The sequence below is a fragment of the Oncorhynchus clarkii genome, chromosome 9 (genome assembly GCF_045791955.1).
Source record: "Oncorhynchus clarkii lewisi isolate Uvic-CL-2024 chromosome 9, UVic_Ocla_1.0, whole genome shotgun sequence".
NCBI lineage: Eukaryota > Metazoa > Chordata > Actinopteri > Salmoniformes > Salmonidae > Oncorhynchus > Oncorhynchus clarkii.
The window spans coordinates 61,790,091-61,814,292 of record NC_092155.1 but is presented as its reverse complement, the minus strand read 5'-3'; the positions used below and the strand labels follow the sequence as shown (position 1 = coordinate 61,814,292).

Sequence of the window (24,202 nt, the reverse complement as noted above, 5' to 3'; positions counted from 1 at the left end):
CTACTGCTTTTTGAAGAAGGTTGCAGACACTTTCCTGAGGATGCTCCTGGTGTAGATCTCCAGAAACACCATGATGTATCCCACCAGACACAGTAGTGCCAATAAGACCCTCACTCTCAGGTCTGGTGCAGAAGGCTATACATCACAGCGTAATGCCTCTGGGCTGAATGTCCAGTCATACTGCTTGTGGAGGTTTGCCAGTTCTGTATCCCACAGATAGCTGGGATAATACATACTGTAGGCCTGGGAAGCGCAGCCGAACCTGTCAAAGAAAAGAGAAATCCAGTCACCATTTGTCCAATGTGTTATTCAATTTCATATTATTATTGATCTCAAGGCTACACATTATGTAATGTCACATTATGTTCTGGGATGTGCCTGATATCATTTCGAAAAGTATCAATATTGACTTACCTTATATTTTCACAGCTATGCTGACAGATGCAGCTGGAACATCCAACAGCCAAGGCCCATTCACTGTAACTAGGTGGTACACAAAAATAACAATGAAATACAAAGTCACCAATACACTCTTAGAAAAAAAAGTGCTATCTAGAACCTAAAAGGGGTCTTTGGCTGTCCCCATCGGAGAACCATTTGAACAAAAATGTTTTGGTTCCAGGTAGAATCATTTTGGGTTCCATGTAGAACCCTGTCCACAGAGGGTTCTACAAGGAATCCAAAAGTTTTCTACCTGGAACCTAAAAGGGTTCTCCAATGGGGCCAGCCAAATAACCTTTTTAGAACCCTTTTTTCTAAGAGTGTACTATTGGAGCAAGACATCTGGTAAATTCCTGTTTTATTATTTTACAACTTGTGGAACTAACCATATTTTTCAGGTTAGTTGGTTTTATTTGGATTCCATCATCAGATGACTTTTGCAACAACTGTCTTGTGATGTAAACATTGTCAAACTTAACTGAAAGGACATGTGACTTCAGGTATCAGGCTGATTCAGCTATCAGATATATTTCAAAGTTAGCTGCCAGAATTCTGTTTGACAGAAGTGTATACTCCTCTAGCAGTTTCTTGGCATTTAAAAGGTCACTCTCAATCTGCTTGCGTACTGTAATACACCTCTTTTTCATCTCTGACAAGTCAATGTCAGTAAATTGATCACATTTTCTCTGTCTGGTAACAATATTCAGTTCTTCCTGTTTTACTTTGATAGCTTATCTAACAAGATCTCGCTTTGCTTCTTGAAAAAGCTCAGATGAGTTTAAAAAAGAGCGGGCAAAACCTTCAGTTGCACTTTCCCTTTCCCAGTGCATGGGTAACTTTTGAAAAAGGAGCTTATTCACAGTCAATGTCACATAGATGTGTGTAAGATTGTTCTCAAAGGGGATGAATCAAGTTATTGGGGAAAAGTGTGAGCTGAAAATGATGAAAGTTGTGAGCATGAGCATTAACATTCACTCACATGGACAGGAGTGACAAATCAACCCATGAATCAAGTTATTGGAGAAAAGTGTGAGCTGAAAATGATGAAAGTTGTTAAAATGCAATACTTGGTGACTAATAATTTAGGGAAGTATTGGAGATTTGAAAGGTACTACGGGATATGAGCAGTGTGGTACAGATGTAAGATCCTAATTGGATCACTCCTTTGTTGCTGAGAATTTTCCTGCTAAGCAGGAAATGTGAACTTGTAGTGTATTTGAGTATTTAAAAGGCTTCTAAAGTTTGTAATTTCCACTTTGAAATGTCAGACTTGATTTGCCCTAACAAAAAATACATCAACCCCTACTAAATAATTCCATTAATTATAATCCACCTAATAATTCACATTTCCTGTTGCGGCAAGATTATTTTCCTGCTATAGCAAACTGGCTTTAATGAAGATCCTACATCTGTGTCCTATTTATAGATCTAAACATAACCCTGTGGGAAGTCATATATACTTCTACTGACTAATAGGAGGAAGTATTTGTATTATCTGGGAATCAATGAGCATGTAGAGAACCTTCGACAAGTTGAAAAAGGAAAGGATCTAATCAACCCCTAATCAATTGTATGTGTCAGAGTCTTCCAAAACTAAATGTTCAGCTAGTTGAAATCATTTACTGTATATTTGATTGGTTGAGCATCAAGGTCTAGCAATTTCATGTATGGTACTACTTGTCAAACTTCCTTTTCCAACATTTCGTAGTAAGTTCTTCTATTTAATGTGTGTCCTGTGCTGCTGCGTTTCTTGTGTTCTGTTGTAGTTTGTCTTGTTTACTGGGGCCTCCCCCAATGACTCCTCTCTCACACTGAGTAACTAACTACCTTTGGGTTCTGCAGAGTTAACCATGTGCCAAACCTTGAGATTGCAGACACTTTACAACACCAAACAGACATTATAAGGAATGTACAGCCTTGCACCATTCTTGAGAGAAATAGGGGGCAAAATACTGTATGTCTGCTTGGTTTAAGACGCATATGTAAAAATTGTGTTCAAACCACATTTCAATGCAACCTTCTTACAAATGTGGTTAGCCTCATGTGGCTTGTTGAGTATCTTGTTTGGTGCTGTCAGACACACGGCTGTTAAATAAGACCTGATTGCACTGTCTATTCTCCTTACTACATATTATGCTGTGTCACTTGGGTCAATGATTAAACATTACTATAGAGGCTTGGCCCCCTTCTGAATATTAACCCATGGTTTTAAGTTATTCTGTTATATATATTACTGTGTTGCATGTCTGTTGGTGCCTGCTCACTGACATCAGCTAAATATATTAATTCCATGGATTGACGAAAAAAGACACTAACTCATTTGCCATTCAGTTTTATTTGGTAACGAGAAGTATTAAGAAAATAACAAATCTACAAAATGTGCATTGATAAAGCTAAACGTATTACACTAAATAAAAGCTATGGTAGAAAATAGTTACTTCGATTTCCACACACCACATTTCTAATGATTATTTCAAATAAAATAAGATCAGAAAATCATGATTTAAAAGACACGATGAAAAGTAAAACTGACCTTCTGTGTGTAACTTACAAAAATATGTTAAAACACATGCAGCCAGTGACCCCCATGGCCTAGGTAAGTATGTTTTAGGAATAATTCACAAACTCCTGTTATGTGTCAAGACAGTCACAGTTTACACAGCTAAAGATCAATGGAGGATTGAGTTCAAGTGTCATTTACCAGTTGGTGGAGGACTTGGAGGATTGTCATGAAGTGGATTGGGTTTATAATCATCAAGCAGACTGCTAACACCCTAATTAATAAGAATTACCATCACAAACACTATCCAGGGAATATTACAATGAGGTACAGTATGAGACGCTCACAGTGAACAGTGCAATGTGGCACAATGACCAGCAGACGTCACTAAGATGCAATTCATTTCAGCAAGCATAGTGAGAGATGAGACAAGACATCACCGGTGTCTGGACAAAAACTATGTCCGACATGACTTGTTGTATAACTGTGGAAGAGAACGCAACAACAGACAGACCAACCACTGTCTATTCTGTCGCCCCCCGCCCTGCCCAAACACATTATCTTCCAATGGAAACATGTCATAGTGATCTAAAACAAATCAAGGCAAAACACAGGACACATCTGGGGAGAGCAGGGGTTCGTGACAAACAAGAAAATGAGCTGATAGGACTTGGTATAATCTACATGACAGAGTACGTAGATCACAATGAGAGCCTGAACAAAATATAAACAGTTAAAAAATCTAAACTCATATACAGTAGACTGATTGAAAAAGGACAGTACCTTAGCAACATGGTATAGCCATCACACCATAGGCTAAATTACTTAAAGTAACAGCTAATTCTCCCCAAGTGTATAGTTATTGACTTTGTACATATTCAGAAATGATGATCCAGTATTTACTATATAATGCAGTATAATAATTATACTGGGTAAGCTTCAGATCTACGGTAAACTAGTAAGGTTGAAAGGTGAGTCGGAGGGGAACTGTATATCTGTGACAGTACTGGACATGTTGACTGGACGAGCCCAGTCTGGATAAGTCTCCAAACTGAACATGGCACGACCCCAAGTGTTCATGGCCAGAGAAACCGATAAAATGCCCAAAATGTTCATCACAAAGCCTGTTTTCACCTGTAAATAGAGAAACCAAACAGATGTATATGATAGAATACAGTACCTTTAAGTTTAGGAACAGTCTGACATACAGTATATCGGCGAAAGGATCTTACCATGTCCTTCACCAAAAGATGGCCAGATGCAAAGGCAATGGAGTTGGGAGGGGTGGAGACTGGCAACATGAATGCAAATGAACATCCTGTTGTCGCAGGTATCATAAAGTAAAGAGGGTTCACCTTGACAAACATAGCCTGTCAAGAGGAGACAAACACATTTGTTGCTATTCTTTTGACAAAAATAATAACACTTTTAAACACTTTTCTTCAGACAAACACAAGGAGCACACACGTTAGTAAGGAGTGAGTGAATCCATCTCTCATTCAATAACTGGCAACAATATTCCAAATTGTTAGTAGTAATTTATTTGGCTTGGGAATTTTACTGAAGATAAGTAAGTATTGCGCACTTGTCATGGTGATACGGGATGATACTGGGTGGGTGATACTATTGCTTAGATTGAACGATACTGCAGGACATTGTCACTCCCAGCCAAAGACAACTGGTTACTGATAACTGTAGTTAATGTCCAACAGACATACAAATAGACCCAACAGCCATGGTGCTACACTGACAGATCTGTTAACCCCATGGAAAACACTAAAAAGGTAAATTGCTGTGGGAGATTAGAGAAGAGAGCACCTCCCCATCATCTTTTCCCATGGGGAACACTAATCCATGAATTAGTAATCCAATGTAGTTCAAGGCTTTTTGGTAGATAACAAGGGATATTCAAATACTAGACACAAAATACATGTCTTCCTTCAAAATGATTGCCTACTACAGTAGGCCTGTCCTTTTCATACCCACAGGGCACGTCAATCTCAATAATGGAAACATCGAACTAAACGTTGAATGTTGTGGTCATGTCATAGATGACAGCTCACCAGTTCAGCGATGACGGGCAGGAATATGATAATGGTGGCGGTGTTGCTGGCAAACTCTGTGAAACAGGCCAGGAAAGCTGTGATGAACATGACGGCCACAGCAGGGGGGACCTGGGCAATAGGCTGGAGGTAGGCTCCTATCCACGCCGCCAGTCCTGACTCCTATATTATACAACAGGGACGGAGCATCAACAGACAGCCCCCATCTCAGTAGTAGCAGAAATAGGTCAAAAGTATATAAATCACCACACAATATATATTTGAATGTGAGTTAAAGGGATTTCATATCTTTGTGCATCATTAAACATCAACAGGTTTTACCCATAGGGCAAATTGATTCTATATGTAAATTATATGGTTTTACCTCACATCCCTTGGCCATGGCAAAGCCTCCACCCAGCAACAGAATGATATTCCACGGGACACATTCCTGTGCTTTCTTCCATGATAGGAGAGGAACATATGGAGTATTTGATGCTGTGGAAAACATGACAAGGTATACAATCAACCTCGGCCCACCAGCCAAATCCAGGTCAACCACCGAAATATCAGAATATCTAACCTGCAAGGGGCCTTGAAAAGGAGTAATAAAGAAAAGGCTGAAGGTAGGGGTTAGGGGTTAGGGGTTAGGGGTTAAAATATGGGTTAAGGTTGCAAATATGGCCATGGCTGGTGTTTTGTTTTTCTCTCGGGTACCGCTGGGCCAGAAATATTTCAATCCCATAGAAAATTTGTGGTGAGAACTGAAAAAGCGTGTGTGAGCAAGGTGGCCTACAAACCTGACTCAGTTACACCAGCTTTGTCAGGAGGAATGGGCCAACTTATTGTGGGAAGCTTGTGGAAGGCTACCCGAAACGTTTGACCCAAGTTAAACAATTTAAAGGCAATGCTACCAAATACTAATTGAGTGTATGTAAACGTCTGACCCACTGGGAATGTGATGAAATAAATAAAAGCTGAAATAAATCATTCTCTCTGCTATTATTCTGACATTTCACATTCTTAAAATAAAGTGGTGATCCTAACTGACCTAAGACAGGGAATTTTTCTAGGATTAATTGTCAGGAATTGTGAAAAACTGAGTTGAAATGTCTTTGGCTAAGGTGTATGTAAACTTCCGACTTCAACTGTAGAGCAGAGTAAACAGAGCAAACCAAAGTGTGGCGACACACTTTTGAGAGATGAATAATAATCACACAAACAAAGGGGCTACAGTCTTACCTCACAACAGAATGCTGCTCAGACTAATCTACGTCATTAACATTCCTCAGGTGATTTACAGTACCTAACAACAGAGCCAATGCAAGTTTTGCACTTCAGAAATGGACTAATGAAAGAAAGAAAGAATATTCTACTTTGATAGTAGTCAATGATACAGATATAGGATATTAATTGGAGCCAGTTTGCTACAGCAGTAGAATAATCCTGCAGCAACAGGAAATGTGAGTTAATATATGGATTTTAATTAATTGTCATTTTTTGTAGAGGTTGATACATTTTTCATTATGGCAAATCAAGTCTGACATTGTAAAGTATAAATTACAAACTTTAAAATCCTTTTTAAACCTTGAATACACTACAAGTTAGAATTTCCTGTTGTGCAGGAAAATTCCTGTAACAACAGCGTGATCAAATTAAGATACAACATCTGTACTGTAATTTATTTCTGGCGAGGCATGATGTAAGGGATAATCAACAAAGGCCTCTGCATTCTATGGAAATTAATGAACGATGCAGAAGTTGTGTTCAACAACGTGCTGGCAGAGTGGAACTGACCTACCAAGGAGTTTCATTATTTTCCAGAGAATGCATAGAGCCCTAAGTTGATTATCCCTTTTATATCATGGCTATAATTTAAAGAAATGTGTTCATTTGCTGGTAGAATTGTGTTCAACATCCACTGAAGTAGCTAGCAAGTGCATTAGTAATTGCCGTGGTAACCAAACAGGCTCGCTAGTTTGGCTAACCAAACCATGAGTTCTAGCTTGCCATTATGAAAATCGAATTCAACAATGCCAATAATGTTTTCAATTTGACTTTTGTTTTCAAAAGCAAATATAGAACATGGAAGAATTAACTATAGCCATTGAATGAACTATAGCCATTGAATTCTACCGTGCAAATATACCATGCGTTATAGGGAAATAATGCACACTCTAGAATGCCCTTCAAGCCAATCAGGAACAAGTATTCAACAATGCCATGGTATAATTAATATTAGAAACTGGGTGGTTCAAGCCCTGAATGCTGATTGGCTGACAACCGTGGTAAATCAGACCATATACCATGGGTATGATTTTGATTTTGATTTTTTACTGCTCTAATTTACGTTGGTAACCAGTTTATAATAGCAATAAGGCACCTCGGGTTTGTGGTATATGGCCAATATACCATGGCTAAGGCCTGTATCCAGGCACTCTGTGTTGCGTTGTGCATAAGAACAGCCCTTAGCTGTGGAAAATTGGCCATATACCACAATCTTCGGGCCTTATTGCTTAAATAATGTGAGTTTAAAACCCTTGGTCTACAGTATATGCATACAGCTGCTTCACTCCATCTAATCTTTTGATTCGAAAACATCCCATGTGTCCTCTGTATCAGTACAGAAAGGTGATATGACTAGAGGCAGTGGTGTTTTCCATCTACATATTCCGAAAACATATTTCTTATTATTTGGGACATGTCCTTTCAAGTACTGACCTCTAGAATCAAACCACCAGCTAAGAGAGGGCTTCTGGGAAGGGAAGAAAAATAGGATTGACACAATGATCACTCCAGTGGTCGCATCTGACACATACCTAGAGTAGGAAGAGAATCAGAGAAGGGGAAGTCATGATGCAGCTGGTTTCCTCATGCCTCCAGTGAATTATACAGACATTTCCGAGGTAACGGGCAGTGCCTTGTTAGCTTGTAGCAAGCTTATCTGTCTTACCCTTTGTTGAAAAATGTGGACCATCCAGTTACAAATTTGGGATCTCTTGTGAACAGGAGAACGGCAAACAAAATGAAAAAGAATGCGATGGATCCTTCTGCAAAACTAAAATGGAAGATGGAAATTGTTGTCATTGAGGAATTCTACATTACTCCTGACTAAGTACAGAGGGTCTAGAACAGGGGTTATCCTTAGTCCTGGAGGGTTCTAGCAGGATTTTGTTCCATCCAACTGATTAAAATAAACAATCTAAAGCATGCAAACAATGTGGCCCTCCTGAACCAGAATTGGCCAACGCTGGTATAGAGCATGATTTAAGATTAGAGCATGTTGCCTGTGATTTAGTCTAGAGATAAGGCTAGAGTCCCTTACTTTATGGGGCCTAGTTTTCTGTAGTCTTCATCAATAACAGCCTCTGCTTTTTTCTCTGCTTGTGCTCTTTCGTCCTGTTTCTTCACACAAAGCCTGAACACAACAAATGGTATTAAAATAGTGTGAATGTATCTGACAGGTAGGAGAATGTATTACTTCATATTATTTTAAAAAGTGTACAGGCAGAAGTCCTAGAACTCTAGCACAGACTGCCTATGTGATCATCTATAGTCACGTTTTTATATTACACACTTTTGAGGAACTTAGATTTGATTTGACCACCATACCGCGTATTCAAGCCCCCGTAGAGGAAAGAAATCCACAGCCATGCCAAGATGAGGAAGAGCACCATGAGAGGAAAGGCGAATGCAAACCAAGAGCCAAAATTTATCAAGTCGCACTCTGGGAAGTAACTAGGACACAAATAAGCAACTGTCAAAAACTGTACAGCAAACATGGAAAAAGTAGTATTTTATGGTCTAAAATGTAACGTTGTTCTTCAAACAGCTATTTGCCAGTAAAATCCTAACTCAGGTTGTCAGGTTGGTGTCATATGCCTTTAAAGGTCCTCAATATCATATCATTTCTGGGTAACAATTAAGTACCTTACTGTAATTTGTTTTCAATTAAAATTGTTAAAAAAATAATAATAATAAATAGCCTCTTAGCAAGAGCAATTTCTCAAGAAAGAATTTAGCTAGGACTGTCTGAGTGGGGAGGGGAAAACTGAAAACTAGCTGTTGGCAGAGAGGTTGGCAGAGAGGTCTCTCTTTCTTATTGGTCTATTGACTCATTTACAGCCTGGTGATGTCACCAGGCAGGCCAAAACTCCATCCCACCAAAACCGGCTGAAATTTCCAGCGGTCTTTTCAAACAGCTCTTATACTAAAACTGCAACGCTGCTGAGTTTTTCACACTCAACAGTTTCCCGCATGTATCAAGAAAGGTCCACCACCCAAACGACATCCAGCCAACTTGGGGGGGGAAACAGAACAGTACTCATTTTTTTTCATAATGGTTAAAACCCTTTCATAGACCTTCTCAGGGATACCTTTTCTCCTTACATACCTTTATTGCTCTATCTGATGGGCCTGTGAGGTCTATGAGAGGGTATGTACAGATGCAGTAGCAGAAAGAGAGATCAGTCAAGTCCTGAACTTGGGTACCTCTTAAGTTGTCCAATGAGGATGAGGTTTGGCGCCGTGCCTGTCAGGGTGGCAGTCCCTCCGATACTGGCAGCGTATGGGATACAGATCAGGAAGCCTTTCCACACCTTCATCTGGTACTCTGACTCTGTCCTAATCTCCTGTGCAGTCCTCCCATTTGACTTCACCATCCCATCAGTTCTTAAGATATAATATAGGGAAATGTAACCAGATTGTAACAATGCTAGTAAATAGCTACATGATAACCATGAATCCAACACGAGAGCTAAAATTGTTCAGTTTGTTTATGCTTCCTTTCTTACCCATCTATGGACAAGATCTGTTTTTCAGAGGGCAGAGAATGCAGCTTTACTTGTGATTGACCTGATGGATGTTGAAGTTAACAGGTTGTTAGAGTTATTCTCTCCATTGTTCACTGTGCAGTGACAAATGACAAAATATTTTTAAGGACAGGCTTAGACATAATAATCCCATATTGAATACCAATTTGAAGGAGATTTAGGGGGTTATCTAAGTGTAACTGCCTCTACGGAGAATCAATACATTTCCCATAAACCAACTGGTTTGATGCTACGGTACACATGGCTATAGTATGAATGAGACAAGCTATAACAGAGATATTAACAATTCATATGTAATCAAAGATTGTGAGTTTCAGTTTTCTAACTAGGTTGTCTGTAGACCTCTGTCATATTTAATAAATTACTTGAAAGGTGGCTACTAAAATCAATAAATTACCATTTTAATATTGAATAACTTGACATGTCGTGCTCTGAAGGCAATATGATAGAAAAGGTACAGTAGTTGTACGAAGTTCACACCTTGAGTTACATATTACAGTTGTAATGTGGAAACATTAAAACTGTTTTAATGTGGAAAATTAAAGTATGGTCTGTTCTTCGGTGTAAGGCACGTGTCAAACTCATTCCACAGAGGCCCGAGTGTCTGTGGGTTTTCGCTCCTCCTTATTTTCTTGATTAATTAAGGTCACTGATCAGTTAGGAACTCCTCTCACTTGTTTGTATAGGTCTTAACTGGACACAAATTGAAAGGAAAAAACTAAAATCAGCAGACACTTGTCCCTCCAAGGATTGAGTTTGACACCCTTGGGTAAGCACTACAAACAATTAGCATTAATTCTACCCTTCAGTGTTGATAGACTAAATTTGTCCTGGCTTAGCTACTGTATAGGTCTTAATATTTTCGCTAGATGTATGTGGGACAGTTGGAGAAACCCTACACAGCAACTCACCCTCTGTCTCCTCTTTCACCTTGCAGTTCTCCTTCAGAGTGGCCAGGTCCCCAAAGAGGCTCTCCAGGATGGCGTTAGCAATGGGAAGCATCATGGCCGTTGTTGCTGTGTTGCTGAGCCACATGGACAGGAAGGCAGATGTGATCATCATTCCCAAAATCAACCTGTATGGGGAGAGATGGGCACATGGGTCACGTGTAAGTGGAGTGACAAATCAATACTATGATTATCAATAACATTTTTGATAACAACTGGCCTATGTAAAATGGTAGAGAATCAGCTCGAAGACTCTTGGACCTTCTTATTTGAAATTTTCAGTGGGATTGTTAACAAACACACCCCCATAAAGAAAATGAGAATTAAAAACAGATTTAGCCCCTGGCTTTCGAGTTACTCCACCGTAAGAATTGCATTTGGCGAAAGGCTCGGCACACGCATACTCAGGCTGACTGGCTGTCATTCAGGAAAATTAGAAATAAGTGCACTCAGGCTGTCTGGAAGGCCAAAGTTAGTTACTGTAAGGAGCAGTTCTCTCTCTGTGGGTCTAACCCCAAGAAGCTCTGGAAAACGGTTAATGACCTGGAGAATAAACCCTCCTCCTCACAGCTGCCCATGTCCCTTAATGTTGATGATGTGGTTGTTACTGACAAGAAGCACATGGCTGAGCTCTATAATCACCACTTCATTAAGTCAGGATTCCTAATTGACTCAGCCATGCCTCCTTGCCCATCCAACATTTCCTCATCTCCCACCCCTTCTAATGCGACTCTCCCCGATGCTTCTCCCTCTTTTTCCCCTGCCCCGCTACAAAGTTTCTCCCTGCAGGCAGTCACTGAGTCCGAGATGCTAAAGCAGCTCCTTAAACTTGACCACAAAAAAACATCTGGGTCAGATGGTTTAGACCCTTTCTTCTTTAAGGTTGCTGCCCCTATCATCGCCAAGCCTATCTCAAACCTTTTAAGCCTGTCTCTCCTTTCTGTGGAGGTTCCCATTGCTTGGAAGACAGCCACGGTTTGTCCTTTATTTAAAGGGGGAGATCAAGCTGATCCTAACTGTTATAGGCCTATTTATATTTTGACCTGTTTCTCAAAAGTGTTGGAAAAACTTGTCAATAATCAACTGACTGGCTTTCTTGAGTATTGGCCTAGTTGAGGATTTGTGTCGCTGAGGGGTCTTTGGCCTGGTTTGCTACCTCTCTCAAAGAGTGCAGTGTATAAAGTCAGAAAATCTGCTGTCTCAGCCACTGCCTATCACCAAGGGAGTACCCCAAGGCTCGATCCTAGACCCCACGCTCTTCTAAATTTACATCAACAACATAGCTCAGGCAGTAGGAAGCTCTCTCATCCATTTAAATGCAGATGATACAGTCTTACACTCAGCTGGCCCCTCCCCGAATTTTGTGTTAAAATGCTCTCCAACAAAGCTTTCTTAGTGTCCAACAAGCTATCTCTACCCTTAACCTTGTTCTGAACACCTCCAAAACAAAGGTCATGTGGTTTGCTAAGAAGAATGCTCCTCTTCCCACTGGTGTGATTACTACCTATGAGGGTTTAGAGCTTGAGGTAGTCACCTCATGCAAGTACTTAGGAGTATGGCTAGACGGTGCACTGTCCTTCTCTCAGCACATATCAAAGCTGCAGGCTAAAGTTAAATCTAGACTTGGTTTCCTCTATAGTAATCACTCCTCTTTCACCCCAGCTGCCAAACTAAACCTGATTCAGATGACCATCCTATCCATGCTAGATTACGGAGACATAATTTATAGATTGGCAGGTAAGGGTGCTCTCGAGCGGCTAGATGTTCTTTACTATTCGGCCATCGGATTTTCCAACAATGCTCCTTATAGGACACATCACTGCACTCTATACTCCTCTGTAAACTGGTCATCTCTGTATACCATTTGTAATGCTTATTTATAAAACCCTCTTAGGCCTCACTCCCCCCTATCTGAGATATCTACTGCAGCCCTCATCCTCCACATACAACACCCGTTCTGCCAGTCACATTCTGTTAAAGGTCCCCAAAGCACACACATCCCTGGGTCGCTTCTCTTTTTAGTTCACTGCAGCTAGCGACTGGAACGAGCTGCAACAAACACTCAAACTGGACAGTTTTATCTCAATATCTTCATTCATATTTATTTTACATTTTTAATCCCAATCCCCCGTCCCTGCAGGACATCTTTTGCCTTTTTGTAGGCCGTCATTAAATAAGAATTTGTTTTTAACTGACTTGCCTAGTTAAATAAAGGTTCAATCAAAATGTACATTAACATTTTTTTTTAAAACATATGTAGTGGATTCATATTAGATAATGGAAAATAATCCCAAAATATAAATTATGATAAATGTATATATGGCGATATAGACTTCTCACCAGGCTGGTTTGACTCCAACAATCTTAAGAACTTTCAGAGCTATTCTGCGATGCAGACCCCATTCCTCGATAGCTGACGCCATCACAAGACCACTGAGAAAGAGAAAATTTGTATCGAGGAAGTACTGAGGGCAGACTTTTTTGGATGGAAGAATTCCCATTGTTGGAAAGAGGCAAACAGGTAGCATGGCAGTGACAGCTAAGGGAAGAGCCTCTGTGCACCAGAACACAGCCATTAGCAGCACCACATACAGACATTTCCCCTCCTGAAAAACATAACAGAAACATGTTGGTGAACATTAAGAGTAAATGCCAAAGGTGATCTATTTCATTAATGTTTGTATCACGCTGTGGAAAGACAAATGTATAAGGAATGTACTTTTTTTCTGTGGCTGAAATTGCAAAATTAAGCCCATGAAGTTATTAATAGCTGTGTTAGGTCTCAGATTGGTTGGTTAGGTCTCCAATTGGGTTATGGCTATGATTAAGAGGGGTGAATGGAGTTAGGGTCAAGTTATTATTAATGTGAGGATTGATGTTTTAGCTATACGATGAAGCGGGTCCATGTCCTGTTCTAATGGCATGTTTTATGATCCTGATTCTAATTTCAGTGAAGTCTTATTCCAACAGATATTGGTTTAATGGGTGTTCAGATTTAAAGGCAGGTGTGGATATTATTAATCATATCAGTTTTAGGCTATGTGGCAATACTGTATTTAACCATTGCCTGACTTTCAGTAGTAGGTCATGACAATTTGATGTGGTTCAGCAATTTGGCTTAGTTATATACAGTTATAAAACTAGTTTTTCTTGTGAGTTAGAGAAATAAATGGTTAGAGTAACAAGATTTGTGTTTCTTCCAATAACCACTTACCTTTTCCGGTAGACCAACAATTAACGGGAGGAGAATAAGCGGAGTGAGGACTAGAATAAGTTGTTTCTTGACGCACCAAAGCTTCTTAGCGAACGTTGATATTGTTTCCATTTCCATGACGAATATTATTTTATTGAAGTGCACCTACGCTTGGTATATGATGCCGGAGTGCAGAATTTTGAAGCCTCAGTTTTATCACTTTGACTCCGTTGTTTTTGCACTCTTGGAGAAGATTAACTATTGGTTTACAGGTTAACTCATAACGCATTGTTCAAGTTATTAGGGATGCGCGCGCAAGCTGAGCTTGCTCTGTGGTTGCACAATTGGTATGTGATTTCTTGTGTTTTACTGATAATAACCAACATGTTAACAATTCCAGTAGTCTTGTCTTTCTGGTTCCTCTCTGCAAAATGGATGCAAGCCATGTCAACAGTCATCAAAAACTGCTTCCATCATCATCCATGGTTGATCACACAGGGGGCCACATAGGTAAACCATGTAAACGTCATTTTAAGAGGATAGGGACTTGAACCACAGACATGTGCCATAAAGGTCCAAATTTAGCAGAAATCACATGTTTGGAAACAAATGAAGACAAAATACATGGAGATTACAATGGTAATCTGTAACACGTGACTATACACAGTTTAAATAGGCAGCATTTACACCTGGAAGCCCAATTCTGGTATTTTTCTCACTAATTGGTCTTTTGACCAATCATATCAGATCTTTTCACATCAGCTCGTAAATTCTCCATCTACAAATGTGAAGTGAGGACATAGGCTACTTTAAAAGACATTGGTGTTAAAAGCAGGATAAAAACTTGGTAGCCAACTGTCTGATCTGGCAATGCTCAATAGAAGGCAATGGCAGGTTTGTTTCTCTCCCACAGGAGTAGCTGCCTCTCTATTCAGCTTTCTAAAGCCATTTATAACTACCCTGGCCAGAAACAGTCTCTTCACTGCTGGCACGACTCTGGTGGCCTCCTAGAGGTCAGCGCCAACCCTCCATTGCTCTTGGTCACAGGAATAAGCAGTACTTTCCACAGTTGAACTATTATCTGTGATGCAGAGGTGCCCTCTGGTGTCATAACTTGTGTCATACATACAAACTGGTTTGTGGTATGTGTGAAAAATACAGTATGTGTGTAAAGGTGCCCTCTAGTGTCATAACTTGTGTCATACATACAAACTGGTTTGTGGTATGTGTGAAAAATACAGTATGTGTGTAAACCTATTAATATTAAAGTTTCTTAAATGAAGAAAGACCCCTCAGCAACGGTAATAACGAGTTTGTGATCTGCACAAGTGACGTTTTACTCATATAAATATATTATTTGGTATTCTTCCTGCTAAATAACATAATCAGAATAACAGGGTGCATGCAGTTTAGGTGAGGAGAAGGTTAAAGACAGACAGTCAGCCATAGCTACAGGCAATGGACTAACCATAACTGTTGTGTATTGGGGTTTTGCCGCAGAGCTTCATGGGAGTTGTATATGTTGAGATGCCAATAGCTTAACTGATTCCCGTCTCCCATCTCATCATTATTGAATTGTTATAAAGACTTGGTTATGAAAGCCATGAGTCATAACAATAACCTCATCCCCAGACTAACTTTGTCTATTGAACCAGATTAGGACATGACATTGTGGTTTACGCTTAGCAAACAGTACAACTAAGCAACTATGCTCTTAGATGAAAAAAATGGCCCTGTTTACTTTTTACCTGCTATGACCCTGAATATTGGCATTTCCAGCTTGACTGCACATCAACTGTCTTCCCACCTCATGTGTAAAGATCACAACAACAACAAAAAAGTCTTAATCCATGCCAGTTGTGTAATGCTATCTTGGATGAAATGCAAACAGACAGAAAGGGTTAGACCTGTTCTTATGCATATATGTTCTGACAAGTCTCATAGAGAGAATAAGGACATATGTCTCAGGTTCTAGCAAGTAGCTACTATAAGAACTAAATGCTAAAATGCATTTTTTACCAAATCTCTTTTGTTTTAAATAATTTTGTGCAAAAGAGCTACTTTTGAAACAATGATTCTTCTCGATTTAGATTTTACATGCACCATCGGTCTTGTCAGTTGAATTAACTGTAAGTTTCTCAATTAGCTAGGTTATTTTTACTTTCAAGAAGGCAGTCAAATAGAATGAACCTTTTACTGCAGTGGGCTAGTTTCTTGGTAGTATTAAACAAATCTACTTTGAAACAAAAGTATACACCTCACACACATGGTAATGGACTCCTGGACCATGTCAGATATTGAGTTGAAATGTATTCCATTTTGAGCTTGCATCCGAATATTGCACTTTACATACATCACAAAAGACTGAAATATAACAAAATTGAAATAATGTTTATTAATTATGACATTTTGAAAAATATTGCTAACACTTTATTTGACAGCCATTGTCATAACACTTTATGACACAGTCATAACCATGTCATACAATTTTATACCAACTGACATAACTTGTCATAACCTGTCATAATATCTCGTAACACTGTCATGACCCATATATTTACACCTGTTGTGACATATATTGCATTATTTTATGACTGGTTATGACATGTACATAAGAAAATATGAATAACATTCCACCCCTGAGGCCACTAGGTAATTTGACTGCAGGAAAGGGCTACTGTCATCGATTAAGTATTATCAGGTCAAGTGAAAATTGCGTAACGTGAAACAACTTAGTCTATGTCAAACTACTGAATGTGTGTTTGCGCACAAGTGTCCTTATGTGTATGTGTGTGTATACACAAACACCCATGTTCAGGCTGTCTGTGTGTTCATTGAATTGGACCGGGGGGGCTTACAGTGCTCTCAGAGCTCAGGAGCAAAACAGATAACCACAGTTCTCTCTAGCTCTGATCTCAGAGGAGGAGTAAAAACGTTCAGCAGCAGGGCTCCAGAAGAGGCTCTTAAGGGGCAGGTGGCTCACTCACTACCTTGTATCCCTGCATTCCTGCATCTCCCTCAGTGAACTGTTGTCCAAATTCCCACCTGATGAACAACACTTATAGACATCTGCTGCCGCTGGACCTTCAGCTCAATGAAACCACCAGGGAGTCTCTGGCTGGGGAGGACAAACAGGGGAACCTGACCGGCATCGAGCCTGGTCTGTGTGAGGCAGTCCACATCCAAGCTGAGGTGTTCCTGACACTGGGGATCGTCAGCCTTCTGGAGAATATCTTGGTGATCTTGGCAGTGGTCAAGAACAAGAACCTCCACTCACCCATGTACGTACTCCTGTGTAGTCTTGCTGCTGCTGACATGCTTGTGAGTGTCTCCAACTCACTAGAGACAGTGGTTATCGCTGCGCTGAACAGTCGGTTTATTGTGGCAGATGACCACTTTATTCAACTCATGGACAACTTCTTTGACTCCATCATCTGTATCTCCCTGGTGGCCTCAATCTGCAACCTTTTAGCTATCACCATTGACCGTTACGTGACCATCTTCTATGCTCTACGCTACCACAGCATCGTGACGATGCGACGGGCTGTCCTGGCCATCGGTGGCATCTGGCTGACATGTGTGTTCTGTGGGATAGTCTTCATCGTCTACTCAGAGAGCAAGGCAGTCGTTGTGTGTCTGATCATCATGTTCTTCACCATGCTGGTGCTCATGGCCACTCTGTATGTTCACATGTTCCTGCTGGCGAGGCTTCACATCAAGCGCATTGCTGTTCTACCCGCGGAGGGTGTGGTGCCCCAGAGGACCTGCATGAAGGGAGCCATCACCATCACCATCCTCCTAGGGGTGTTCGTATGCTGCTGGGCACCTTTCTTCCTCCACCTCATCCTCCTCATCACCTGTCCCAAGAACCAGCTCTGTGTCTGCTACATGTCCCACTTTACCACCTACCTGGTGCTCATCATGTGTAACTCTGTCATAGACCCCGTTATCTATGCCTTCCGCAGTCTCGAGATGCGCAAAACCTTCAAGGAGATCCTCTGTTGTTTCAGTGCCACTTGTAGTATTTTCCACTGTAAATACTGAAGGGTTGTAGTTGTTGGTCATTTTCAAAAAGGCACAGAAAAGGCTTTCAATGTGGTTGTTCAATGCGCTGTGTATATGGATACTGTGTATATGGACATTGTTATATGGACACTGTGTATATGGACATTGTTATATGGACACTGTGTATATGGATACTGTGTATATGGACACTGTGTATATGGATACTGTGTATATGGATACTGTGTATATGGACATTGTTATATGGACACTGTGTATATGGACACTGTGTATATGGACATTGTTGTGACATGCAGGTTTGGCTTAGTGGCTTTGCTATTGGGAAGATATTTTCATGTGTGCGTAGTGTTTGTGAAAATGTGAGAAGCAAACAGTAAAAATTGAAAGATTAAAATTGACCATGAGTGACTCATTTTATGAATTATATTCTTACCTTGACTTACCTTGACTGCAAGGAAGACACGTTAGCAGAATGTGAATATAGATAGATTAATAAAAAACATCACTAAACAAACAATAGGGTGATTTACAGTGCCTTGCAAAATTATTAATTCCCCTTGGATTTCTTCACATTCTATTGTGTTACAAAGTGGGATTAAAATGTATTTAATTGTTAACATTTTTTTACAATCTACACAAAATGCTCTTGTAATGTCAAAGTCAAAGACATTTTTTTTAAGATTCATAGAAATGAAATAACTATAATTTTTTCACTGCATATGTATTCAGCTCCCTGAGTCAAATCAATACATGTTAGAAACACCTTAGTCATTGATTACAGCTGTGAGTCTTTCTGGGCAAGTCTCTAACAGCTTTGCACACCTGGATTGTGCAACATTTGCCCATTATTCTTTAAAACATTCTTCAAGCACTGTCAAGATGTTGGGAATGTTGGCTAGACAGCAATTTTCAAGTATTACTATAGATTTTCAAGCCGATTTGACTAAAAACTGTAACTTGGCCACTCAGTAACATTCACTGTCTTCTTGATAAACAACTCCAGAGTAGATTTGGACTCATGTTGTAGGTTATTATCCAGCTGAAAGGTGAATTCCTCTCCCAGTCTCTCGTGTAAAGCAATTGGTTTTCCTCTAGGATTTTGTCTGTGCTTAGATCCATCCTGTTTATTTTTATTGTGAAAAACTTCCTAGTAATTGCCTATGTCAAGCATACCCATACCATGATGCAGCTACCTCCATGCTTGAAAATAAGGAGGTAGTTACTGTTGTGTTGGATTTTCCCTAAACATAAGGCTTTGCATTTAGGCCAAAAAGTGTATTGTTTTGCTGTGTTTTTTTGAAGTATAGTGTCTTATTGCATACAAGATGCAAGTTGTGGAATATTTGTATTCTTCTTTTCACTCTGTCGTTTAGGTCATTATTGTGGAGTCACTACAGTGTTGTTGATCCATCCTCAGTTTTCTGCCATCACAGACATTGAACTCTGTAGCTGTTTTAAAATCACCAATGGCCTCATGGTTACAGCCCTGAGCTGTTCTGCAGCTCAGTTCAGAAGGAGGACTGTACATTTGATGTGTCAGGGTGGTTTAATATATAATCCACAGCATAATTATTAACTTGCCCATACATAAAGAGATTTTCAATGTCTGCTTTGTTATTGTTACTCATCTACATATCACTACCCTTCTTTAAGAGGCTTTCGAAAAGCTCCTTAGTCTTTGTAGTTGAGTCTCTGCTTGAAATTCAATACCTGACTAAGGGGTCTTACAGATGTTGTTTGTATGGGTGACATAGGAAGGGTTAGTCATTCAAAAATCATGTCAACGCCTATTCTTCAACACAGAGTGAGTCCTATGTCATTTATAATTTGTTAAGCCACATTTAACTCCTGAACTCATTTAGGCCGGCCTAAACAAAGGGGCTGAATACTTATGCAATGAATTTATTTTATTTATCTCCACTTTGACATTACAGAATATTTTGTGTAGATTGTTGACAGAAAATTACAATTAAATCCATTTTAATCCCACTTTGTAACACAATAAAATGTGAAGAAATCCAAGGGGTCTGAATACTTTAGCACTGAGCTGTATATAATCTGGTCTGCTGTAGCCTGTCTGTATCAAATCAGGGATAATGAATCTCATTGCATGTATTTAAGAAAAAGGGATTCATAAAAGCTCAACATGTGTGTGCACTGCACGATTTGCCATCTACCAAGGAATAGTACTATGAACCTATATGATTTTTCACATGATAAATATTTATCATGTGAAAAATCATGTTGAGCTTTTATGAATCCCTTTTTCTTAAATACATGGAATGAGATTCATATATATATATATATATAGATATATATTTTGACAGTATTTTTATTTAAGAAAAATTACTTTTACATAACAATTTTTTTAAATATAAATGTGATATCCAAATTGTTTGCGTCACAGCTCTGGTTGTTTTAAAAAAAATCACCAACAGGTGGAGTACTCATTTTTTCACAGTCTATTTATTTGTGTAGTCTATGTGCCTAGTCTAATTTAATCGACCCTCAATGAGAAGACACACCTCTGTACATTTCAATGATACGTATGTGATCCATAGAGTATGTTCCGTTAATCTGATTCTACCAGACAGTGTAATCCCTTTACGCCAAGTCAGGGTTAGCCTCTGTGTACTCAGTAGATGTTGTCAGCCAATGCACCTAGCAGGACAGCATCTAAACCAGCTGGATTCCTCCCACCCCCCACCCCCCCCACAAACACAGGTTAAGGCCAATACAGGCTGGAGAACAATAAGGAGAGGGTGATTTATAGCTCTTTAATTTTGCCTTTAGGTAAGAAAGCAGGGACAGGAACTGAAACAGGAATTGAAACCTTTTATGGGCAGTAGGAGGATTATCAATGACGAAACAAAGAATCATTTTCTTAGTTGTTGGTTACACATACATTCTTGATGGGGTGTTTTTAAACAGGGAAACATAGCACAGACAAACAGACAGACAGAGATACGACAGAGGTTTAAATGCAAGCTGATCACTCTGTTGTTGCTAAGAATTTTCCTCCAACGCAGGTGTTACATAAATTCACTAACATAGGTTATATTAACAGTGCTACATTTTTCATAGAGCCTGATTTTGACCAGCTAATACCCTAGACTAAACGTTCAAATTCTGTTACTGCAGGATTGTTTTGCTGCGACAATACTGGTCAAATTAAGATCTCACACCTGTGAGTTTGTTATGACATAGTGCCCTCCTACAAGCAGAGGATGTGAGAGATTCTTATGCAAAAATGTAGCTTTTCTGAGTCATCTCAATCACTGGGTGTGAACACCTCCCTCTGCAACTGAATCCTGGACTTCCTGACAGGGTAGGCGACCACACCTCTGCCACACTGACTCTCAACGCGGGGGTCCCCCAGGGGTGTGTGCTCAGTACCCTCCTGTATTCTCTGTTCACCCATGACTGCGTGGTCACGCACAACTCCAACACCATAATTACGTTTGCTGACGACACGACACTGGTAGGCCTGATCCCCGACAGCGACAAGACAGCCTTCAGGGAGGAGGTTGGAGCCCTGGCAGAGTGGTGCCAGCATAACAACCTCTGCCGGTGTCTGAGGAATGCCTGGATGATCATCACAGACTCCGGTCACCCGAGCCACAGACTGTTCACTCAGTTACGATCTAGATTTTTTTATTCTACTTTTTATTACTACTTGTTATTTTGGGACTTTTGTATTTGGCATTTGATTCTTGATTAACATTGTTATTGATTCTTGATTAACATTGTTATTGTACTGCATTGTTGAGTTGAGTTAGCAAGCAAGCATTTCACTGTATCGTGTGCATGTGACCAATTGAGTAGATTTGAGGTTAATGGGGAGTGTAATACATTGAACAAATTTGTAGGTGTTTCTTGTGCGAACAAAAGTGCAAACTGGTAAAATCCCTTCACTACCTGAATAAGCCTAGATACTAAAATGAGAATTAGAACAAAAAAACAAAAAACCCAGGCACAATACAATTGAATACAAAAAAAAACACACCTTAGCCTTCTAACATTTTAATATTATGGCCTACATAGTTAATAACATGAAAGTACAATAACAATAGAAATCCCCACAGCCTGACCCTAACACGGAACCCAAACCGGCTGCGCGCGTGCGGCATCGTGCGCCATCGTGCTTAAATGTATTTTGTCCCCCCACACTAAACGCGATCACGACACGCAGGTTAAAATATCAAAACAAACTCTGAACCAATTACATTAATTTGGGGACAGGTCGAAAAGCATTGAACACATATGGCAATTTAGCTAGCTAGCTTGCACTTGCTAGCTAATTTGTCCTATTTAGCTAGCTTGCAGTTGCTAGCTAATTTGTCCTGAAATATAAACATTGAGGTGTTATTTTATCTGAAATGCACAAGGTCCTCTACACCGACAATTAATCCACACAAAACGGTCAACCGAATTGTTTCTAGTTATCTCTCCTCCTTCCAGGCTTTTTCATCTTTGAACTTATATGGTGATTGGCATCTAAACTTTCATAGTATTACCACGACGACCGGCAATAAAGTTCATCTTTCAATCACCCACGTGGGTATAACCAATGAAGAGATTGCACGTGGGTACCTGCTTCTATAAACCAATGAGGAGATGGGAGAGGCAGGACTTGCAGCGCGATCTGCGTCAGAAATAGAAATTACTTATATTTTTCTACGCAGACGCTCGTTGACGCGCACGAGCAGTGTGTGTGCAATAATTGAATAACATAGATTCCTACATTTATTTTGCAACGCTCGCCCACGCGACGTGAGCGGTGTAGTTAGGGTATCAGTCAGCAGTTCTCAAACTAAGGGTATAAAAATGAGGTCGCTGGAGAAAAGGGGTCGCAGTTCTCAAACCTGATATAAAAATGAGGTCGCAGGAGAATTTCAAAAATCCAAAGAAAAATGAGAAGGCTTTCCACCAGAACATTGCTGTGGCGACTTGCTTCCATTCAGCCACAAGAGCATTAGTGAGGTTGGGCACTGATGTTGGGCGGTTAGGCCTGCCACGCAGTCGGCGTTCCAATTCATTCCAAATGTGTTCAATGGGGTTGAGGTCATGGCTTTGTGCAGGCCAGTCAAGTTCTTCCACACTGATCTCAACAAACCATTTATGTATAGACCTCACTTTGTGCACAGGGGCATTGTCATGCTGAAACAGGAATGGGCATTCCCCAAACTGTTGCCATAAATTTGGAAGCACAGAATCATCCAGAATTTCATTGTATGCTGTAGCGTTAAGATTTCCCTTCACGGGAACTAAGGGGCCTAGCCAGAACAATGAAAACAGCCCCAGACTATTATTCCTCCTCCACAAAACTTTGCAGTTGGCACTATGCATTCGGGCAGGTAGCGTTCTCCTGGCATCCGCCAAACCCAGATTCGTCTGTAAGACTGGCAGATGGTGAAGCGTGATTCATAACTCCAGATAATGCATTTCCACTGCTCCAGAGTCCAATGGGAGCTTTACACCACTCCAGCCAACGCTTTGCATTGCGCATGGTGATCTTAGGCTTGTGTGCGGTTGCTCGGCCATGGAAACCCAGTTCTTGAAGCTCCCTAAGAACAGTTATTGCGCTGACATTGCTTCCAGAGGCAGTTTGGAACACGGTAGTTAGTATTACAACCGAGGACAGACGATTTTTACGCAGTACGCGCTTCAGCACTCGGCGGTCCCGTTCTGTGAGCTTGTGTGGCCTACCACTTCATGGGTGAGCTTTTGTAGCTCCAAGACCTTTCCACTTCACAGTAACAGCACTTACAGTTGGCCGGGGCAGCTCTAGCAGGGCAGACATTAGACTAACTGACTTGTTGGAGAGGTGAAATCCTATAACGGTGGCACGTTGAATGTCACTGAGCTCTTCAGTAAGGCCATTCTATTGCCAATTTTTGTCTATGAAATTGCATGGCTGTGTGCTCGATTTTATACACCTGTCAGCAACGGGGTGGCTGAAATAACCAAATCCACTAATTTGAAGGGGTGTCCACATACTTTTGTGTATATAGTGTATATTATAATATCTTCTTTGTATCTCAAAATCATTGAAATGTGCTTAACCTTAAAAACCTAAATGAAAATGATTCAATTCTAACGATGAAATTGAGCCAGGGAGTGCCCTTAGACCATGGGAAAGGCCGCACTTGAATCATTCCAACGGTGAATGGCTAGGCCCACTATGCTGTGAAACCACACACTATAGCAGAGACTTTGATATT

At 40.2% G+C, this 24,202-nt stretch overlaps 2 protein-coding genes and 1 pseudogene across 2 annotated transcripts; 1 reads left to right on the top strand and 2 right to left on the bottom strand.

Moving 5' to 3' along the window:
• LOC139417587 (osteoclast stimulatory transmembrane protein-like) lies at positions 1–1,271 on the bottom strand (annotated as a pseudogene).
• Positions 1,272–2,759: 1,488 nt separating this feature from the next.
• On the bottom strand, positions 2,760–14,242 carry LOC139416699 (Na(+)/dicarboxylate cotransporter 3-like). Its single transcript, XM_071165679.1, has 13 exons — positions 13,977–14,242; positions 13,103–13,368; positions 10,727–10,890; positions 9,777–9,837; positions 9,475–9,654; positions 8,596–8,721; positions 8,309–8,401; positions 7,937–8,041; positions 7,705–7,802; positions 5,369–5,481; positions 5,005–5,166; positions 4,174–4,311; positions 2,760–4,075 (listed from the first exon to the last, which is right to left on the bottom strand). Exons 1-13 carry the CDS (start codon positions 14,091–14,093, stop codon positions 3,887–3,889), a joined length of 1,812 nt encoding a protein of 603 aa, XP_071021780.1. The 5' UTR covers positions 14,094–14,242; the 3' UTR covers positions 2,760–3,886.
• Positions 14,243–17,003: 2,761 nt separating this feature from the next.
• On the top strand, positions 17,004–17,999 carry LOC139417340 (melanocortin receptor 3-like). The gene has a single exon (XM_071166607.1). It carries the CDS (start codon positions 17,004–17,006, stop codon positions 17,997–17,999), a length of 996 nt encoding a protein of 331 aa, XP_071022708.1.
• Positions 18,000–24,202: the final 6,203 nt, after the last annotated feature.

Bases quoted from the DNA above. Each gene is read 5' to 3' on its own strand.
- LOC139416699 (XM_071165679.1), bottom strand. From the start codon at position 14,093: ATGGAAATGGAAACAATATCAACGTTCGCTAAGAAGCTTTGGTGCGTC. The intron at 9,655-9,776 runs GTAAGAAAGGAA...TTATATCTTAAG, and splicing joins CAGATCTTGTCCATAGATGG to AACTGATGGGATGGTGAAGT. The intron at 5,167-5,368 runs GTAAAACCATAT...TGTATAATATAG, and splicing joins CCATGGCCAAGGGATGTGAG to GAGTCAGGACTGGCGGCGTG.
- LOC139417340 (XM_071166607.1), top strand. From the start codon at position 17,004: ATGAACAACACTTATAGACATCTGCTGCCGCTGGACCTTCAGCTCAAT.